The 7,719-nt window shown below is 36.6% G+C and overlaps 1 protein-coding gene across 5 annotated transcripts in view; it reads right to left on the reverse strand.

Moving 5' to 3' along the window:
* Positions 1–7,719, reverse strand: part of PDE4D (phosphodiesterase 4D) — a 654,671-nt gene that overhangs the window by 25,922 nt on the left and 621,030 nt on the right. The window contains exon 1 of one of the 5 annotated variants that reach the window (XM_032796965.2): positions 407–766. The exons of the other annotated variants lie outside the window; for them this stretch is intronic. Within the exon in view, the coding sequence (XP_032652856.1) occupies positions 407–454 (48 nt within the window). The 5' untranslated portion in view covers positions 455–766. Of the gene's footprint in view, positions 1–406; positions 767–7,719 lie in introns of those variants that run through there. 5 annotated transcript variants of the gene reach the window in all.

The following is a 7,719-nucleotide window of genomic DNA, read 5'->3' on the forward strand; positions in this document are numbered from 1 at the left end:
ATCACACATTCCTTAGCATATGGTACAGTATTTCAACTTTATTTTCTAGAACAGCTTTTTCCTGTTTAAAAAAGTCTATTTTTGTAGCATGATTCTGTTAAAATCTTTTTTTTTAAAATAATTCTACTGATTTTCTTTTAACTTTACATAGGCAGCTACACACTATGTGTTTGGTCTACATAAGGACTATATCTTTATCACCTATTTTTATTATCTATTAATAATATTTTAAAATAAACAAATATACCTTCTGGGAAAGAATGTATACAGTGTGGTGCACTATTATTGCTCAAAGGGGGCTCTCTTTTCTGATTCTCATCTTCACAATCATATTACCCCCAAACATACTGTCCATTATTCATACACTGCAAATCAACGTTCTTAAAAGATAAAACAAAAATCCTACCTTAATGTAGCCCCAAGAAACTGAGAGTAAATAGTTTGCTTCAGGCATTTTTGATTTTTTATACTACCAGTTTAACTAAAAATATTTAGTTCTTCTCTATCTGACACTGTAAAAGAGTCTCCAGAAGAAAGGTTGTTATTATTATTTAGTTACTTTTTCTCATCTGAAGGTTCTCTGCAATTAGGTAGATATGAGGTATTTGGACATGAAATCCAATTGCGTGGTCTTCTGACTGTATAAATGCCATTTATAAAACTCCAGACGTTCAAGGACTAGCTTGAAGAGACAGATTGGATGAGCTGAAGAAATATCTAAAGAGTTAAGGATCTGCATATTTCCTGAACACCAGGACTTAATGAATAATGTATGTCAAGATGCTCAGCTGCTGGAAAGACTGGTTCTATCAACAGCTACCAAATAAGGACCCGAGGGGAAAGTCACGAACAGTATCAACTAATCCCTCCCACAAACCCCAACTAAGAGCCAATTGTATTTCATCCTAAAAGATATCAATGCAGGGGATAAAGACATGCTGTATGCTAATTTCTGATTGGTTAACATGGGTGAATCTCCTGGGAACAGAATATTTCTTCTTTTCTATGCTAAATTCTATTTACTAATGGCATTCCTGCCTTTAGCATTATCCCTACACACACACACACAAAAAAAAAGACTGATTAGCTTAACTTTTTTTTATTGTCAGTATCATTTGCCAGCTCCATTCAAACGGAATGTCGAATCTATCAAAAAAAAAAAAAATAGGCACAGCAGGTATTCTACACACATTCCATGTCATTTGTCCAGTCTCTTCAACTTTTTACGTGGGAAAGGAACAATCTGAATCTTATGAGTGATGGAAACCAGAAGAATAAAGCTTCTAGGATTCTTAAACATATGTGACCATCTGTAGCAATGAAAATACTTTTTCTTTTGATGCCATCTGAATTAAAAAACAGATCAATTCCTGCTTGGCCATGGATCAGTCTGCTAACTCAAAACGTTCTGCTATTTCAGCAGACAAAAATCACCTATTATTAAGATGGAATAACACAAGCCAACCTACAATCTTACAGTTATAAATACATGTAAAGCTTCCATGCAGAAAACAGAACAAAGGCACTGTAGTCATGAAATTTTTGCTGTAGCTATGCAACTTTTCACTCCAGTGTCATATCAGATTAATGTAATTAATTACAGTTATATCTCACAGAAGTGATTAGTTAAAAAGTGATGCATGTCAATGAGCTGACTCAGAGCTCTAAATGAAATATGCTTGCATCTGCCACTCAGCAAACAATTAAACTCAGAAAGATGAATAAATTATTTGCACCCGTTGGTGTAAAATTGGGCACTAACTGCGACAAATTTCAGAGTCTTTGTTGTATCATAAGAAGGGACAATTTTCTAACATGACAATGGTGATATGCCTAAAGACAAGATGAATGAGGTACAGCATTCAATCTTAGCCCCCACTGCTGATTCATTAGAAGATGCTGACTGACAATAGTCATGAGGGAGCTTTTGGCTGAAGTGTTTTTTACTCCACTGAGCGATGATGCTAGAAATCAATCTCAGCAGTGCTAAGTGCTTGAAAGGGAATCAAACCCTAGCAAAATCAATCACACACAAAAAATAATGAAATTAACAGATCTCCTTACAGGAGAACTGGAATGCAATGAAAATACAGCAAGCAGGTACAGCCACTATATACCTCTGGCACAGTGTACAGTATATTGGTAAGGAGAATATTATACAATGAAATGTTATTGTATATTTCAAAAATGTAACAAGATTTGAGTGAATACATTACTGAAAAATATTCTCTTGCACACACAGAGACACAATGCAATGTGTCTCACTCTTCTGGGCTTATATAGGGAAAATGTCCATAAAATATTTTACCTTTGGAAACACAGGTTGGCCACTACAGCCTCAGCAGAACATTAAAATGGCTCCAAAAAGGTATTTGAGGAAAAATGTACAGTCTGAAGAATCACTGTCATAGGACACAGTTAACCTACTATATAGAACTGTGAGCTATATGCTAGAGAAGGGCTTTTTATTTAGCATGAAAGCAGCAGGTCATATATGTTATATTGTTTTCACACTCCTAGTCAGCTTCTGCAGATGAGCACTGCTGCCACCTATCAATTACCAAAATTACAAACATATCTTGCTGATTTTTCAGATTAAATATGGTGAAAATGATGCAAAAAAACTTTGGTCTTAAAAGTTACAGAAGAGGGCTATAAATAATCCGCAGACCAAATTTCCTTAAAATTTTTGTTTGGATTAAATGGGCACAGGTTATTGCCCTGTGATTTGCATGCAGAGAGGAGCATTTTCTGGCAGATTTCTCCTGCTCTGCTTGTATGGCATATCTGGCACTGTTTTATTTTCAGAGACTCTGCAGAATGCTCTTAGAAATCTGGGGATGTGGAAGAGGTTGGGACCGGGCAGTCCAAGAGTGGTGAATTATGCAGGGCCAGGGAATTACATTTTCTTCATCAGCCCCATAGACATTTCTGAGAAAAGTTTAATAGTCAGGGGCTCCAACACCTTTAAAGTGGCCCTCCAATATGATTTTTTTAAAAGAGTCTGTGAGGCAACTTCGGATGCTTAGCACCATGGACAGATGTTACAGTCCACAGAGCCAGCAAGAAATTCCATGCCTCTTAACCTACTGTTGAGGGAGGAGGTGAAAACCATGCCATGGAAGGTACTACATTAACAGCCAACATATATTTTATTGTGTATTGGATGAAACCTGCATTCATGAAGCTCTCATTGCACTGTATAGTAAGAATGAACATTACAAAGGTGTTTCCAGCCAGTGTTCTTATTTTGCTATGTTAAGTCTGGTTCGAGAGTTAGCTAAAGCTAATCCTTAAATACAGTATTTTTTCAAAATCTTTGCTAAAAATACAAAAGCTGCTTCAGGGAAGGAATATTTTAGAAGAGCTCTTTAAAAAAATTATGCCTGCTCCTACTCTATCTGAAAATACTATATTTTACTAATTATTATTCTCTAGATACACATCTACTTTAAATTTACAATTTAGGGTTTGTCTACGCTTAAACTGCTACAACGGTGAGCTTCAGTGTAGAATGCTGAGGAGTTCTCCTGTCAGAGTAGGTAATTCACCTCCTCAAGAGGTGGTAGCTAGCTTGACAGAAGAATTCTTGTCTGTATGGGGACTTAGGTCAGTTTCACTATGCTGCTTAAAGGTGTGGATTTCTCATGCCCATGAATGACATCGTTAAACTGACCTAATTTTCTAGTATAGATAAGGCCTTAGTGAAGAAGAGAATTACATTTATTATCTAGAAAATGTTAAATTCCTGTGGTGAGGTTTCTGGGTTCATGAAAGATTTTGCAAGGTTTTTTTTAAGATGTTTACAGGATTTCTATAAAGCTACGTGAATACTTTGCTGAGTTTGCAGAGTGAAATTCCTGCAACATGCAAAGGTCTGGCAATCTTTTCAGCTGATGGCTGTTACAATGTGACTTATATTAGTAGTGATTTAAACTGTTGATAACTAATTCACACACCATGGAATAAATCTATAATTTGTTTTAGAACCATTAACCCATCCTGATAGGAACTGGCAAGTCACCCAATATATTTCACCTTCATCATTTTGCTGGTGACGCTAACATGTCACCTGACTTTTGGCTGAGAGGAAAAATATTGTGGACCACCTCACAACTTTAAACTTGGAAAATTCACACATCTGGCTCATTTACAGTAATCTTTTTGTCTGATTCTCATTTTCAGTTCCCAAAGTTGGAATGAGTCACTATTGGGTCACAGGAGATTGTGTAGGACAGAAGGATTTACAGTAAATAGTAGTCATGCACAATAACCACTTAGGATAAAATGGGACAAGGAAAGAACTGGGAAACAGCAGAAATTCAGGCACTCAGAAGGTGCTCTTAACGTACATAAGGGTAAAATGGGATATTCCAAGGATTCTCCTCCCCAGATAATGAGTATGGTAAATGAGAATGGTAAAATTGTTAATGATGCAGTTCGGTATTTGTTAAGAATCAGGATGATTTGCTTGTATCGTATAAGGATGATGAAGTACTTTCCAGACCACTAGTAACTAAGGAGGATGTTAAACAACATATACCAGGGATACTGGAATAAATATTTTTAAATCTGCAGGCCTGGGTAAGTTGCACCCAAGAGTCCTAAAAGAACTGGATGAAGAGAGATCTCTGGCTGCTGATGTTAATTTTTAATAAATCTTGGAATACCAGGGAAGTTCTAGAACACTGGAAGTGTGGTAACGTACCAATACTCAAAAAAGGGCAAATGAGATGACTCAGGTAACTATAGCCTGATTAGCTGAACATCAATCTGAGGTAAAATAATGGAGAAGCTGATGAGATCCAATTAATAAGGAATTAAGGACTGCACTACAATTATGGCCACTCAACATGGTTTTATGGAAAACAAGTCTTGTCGTAGAAACCTGATTTCATTCTCTGAAATTATAAAAGTTTGTTAATAAATATAACAGTGTAGATATAATATACTTGGACTTTTGTAAGGCATCTGACCTAATAACACATGACCTTTTGATTAAAAAATCAGTACTATACAATATGAAAAAGAATATTAAATATATTAAGTAAAGACTAACTGACAGATCTCCAAAAATAGTCGTTAATGGGAAATAATCATCAAATGGTGGTATTTCTAATGGTGTTCTGTAAGTATCAGTAGTAGGCCTGACACTACTCAACATTAACAGCCAGGATGTGAAAGTAAATATAAATCACTGCTGCTAAAATCTGCAGATGACACAAATACTGGCAGAATAGTAAATGATGATGATGACAGGGCAATCATAAGGAGTGATCTGAGCCCATTCACACAAAATGCATTTTAATGCAACCAAATACAAATTATACATCTAGGAACAAGGAATGCAGGATAAACCTACAGAATGGGGGACTGTAGCCTGGAAAGCAGTGACTCTGAAAAGGATTTAGGGGTTATAGTAGATCATGAGCTCCCAGTGTGATGATGTGGCAAAAAGGGCTAATGTGATTTTCGGATATATAAACAGGGGAGTAGTAAGAAGCAGTAAATAGGTTATTTTACCTTTGTATATGGCATTAGTGAGACCATTACTGGAGTACTGCATCCAGTTTTGGTGTCAACATAGTTAAAAAGATGTCGAAGGACTGGAGAGGGTGCTGAAAAGAGCTTACTAAAATGATTCAAAATCTGGAGCAAATGCTTTACAGTGAGAGATTCAAAAAGCTCATTATGTTTATTTTTTCAAAAATAAGATTTAGAGGTGACTTGATCACAGAGGGTAAGTACCTGAATGGGGAGAAAATACAGGATACTGGAAGACTCTTTACTTCAGTGATGAAGGCATAACAAGATTGAAAAGCTGGAAGCTGAAGCCAGACAAATTCAAATGGGAAATAAGGCACAATTTTTTAACAGAACAGAGTGTGATTAACCATTGCCAAACACAAGTAACTGTGTGAAATGTAATGGCCTGTGATATACACATCAGTCTAGATGATCTAATGGTCCCTTCTGGCCTTAAACTGTATGAATCCATGAGTATTTGTCAAAATAATTCCAGAGTGGATGTCACATCAAAAGAATCACTGCAATAATTACTGTTAATTTCAGATTGTTCTGCAGAAATCTCTCTCTCCTTTAACAGAATATTAACTTCCTAACTATCTGTAAATTAGATGTAAAAGTATTGTAAGAATGATATGAATCTTTTAAATAAATTATGCTGTTTTGCTTTTTTAAAGAATGGGCTTGTACATTAAAATAAACGTTGAACCAAAGTGATGGTGGGATGGTGTTAGCTAAAGGGTTGGATTGCATTCAGTTAAGGCTTTCTCAGTTCACCGCAGCAAATTAACCCATCTACGGTGGGATCTTCACCATGCAAGAATTCTAACTTCTAAGGGGATAAACCTCAAAGGATAGTTAGACTCCAGTGCCACCAAAGAGTTTTCCCTAAAGCATCTTGACTCCTAAGGATTTAAAAGCTGTATAGTATATGTATAATGAAATCAGGATTATCATTAAAATTATCTCAAATTTTCCTATCATAAAAGCAGCAGCAGTAAATACCTCGATGCAGTTCAGTTAAAACTATCTATTGATTCCCCTTAAAACCCTGACACATCAGACATATTTAGAAAAGTTCAACATCAACCAAAATTTTATCTCCATTTTCCAAGAACCACAAGTATCTGGGTATTGGGTTCTCTTCTTATCAATCCCAGCTATAGTACAAACCGAAGGCAGTGATTTAGTCATTATGAGGAGAGGTCCACAGGCTTTAATTAATCCCATAATTTTGCAGAGCTTAGAAGAATGGTTTCATAATGTTGTCCAAATGGCCCCCCTCGTAAAGATTAATCATGGATATCTGCAGATATTCTCACAGGAGTCCTGCCTATGGACCATCTGTAGAGCATACCAGAAGAACCTACAGATTCTGCTTAATACATGATTTTCAAAGATTTTTTTTTTTTTTTTTTTTAAAGAACCAGTACAATGTTCTGACAGGAAGGAGCATATTTCTGAGGAGAACTGAGGAACAGAGGAGGAAATTATAGATTTTCCTGAAGACTATGAGAAAAGCCTCACATCCCTAAAATACAGTATTTGCATTCCCTTCTGGAATTTGCATATCTCTCACAATTCACCTTTTAAGATCCATGTGTCCTACATATACCTTTCACAACATGGTAACATTTAGTAAGGCTTTTGATATTGTCTCGCAAGCCCTTCTCATAAACAAACTAGGGAAATACAACCTAGATGGAGGTACTATAAAATGGGTGCACAATTGGTTGGAAAATCATTCCCAGAGAGTAGTTGCCAGTGGTTCGCAGTCAAGCTGGAAGGGCATAATGAGTGGGGTTCTGCAGGGATCAGTTCTGGGTCCGGTTCTGTTCAATATCTTCATCAATGATTTAGATAACGGCATAGAGAGTACATTTATAATGTCTGCAGACGATACCAAGCTGGGAGGAGTGGCAAGTGCTTTGGAAGATAGGATTAAAATTCAAAATGATCTGGACAAACTGGAGAAACGGTCTGAAGTAAATAGGATGAAATTCAATAAGGACAAATGCCAAGTATTTAAGTCCATTAATGGCTATTAGCCAGGATGGGTAAGGAACGGTGTCCCTAGCCTCTGTTTGTCAGAGGGTGAAGACGGACGGCACTTAATCATTGCCTGTTAGGTTCACTCCCTCTGGGGCACCTGGCATTGGCCACTGTCGGCAGACAGGATGCTGGGCAGGATGG

Source organism: Chelonoidis abingdonii, chromosome 6 (assembly GCF_003597395.2).
Source record: "Chelonoidis abingdonii isolate Lonesome George chromosome 6, CheloAbing_2.0, whole genome shotgun sequence".
In the NCBI taxonomy this organism is placed as follows: Eukaryota; Metazoa; Chordata; order Testudines; family Testudinidae; genus Chelonoidis; species Chelonoidis abingdonii.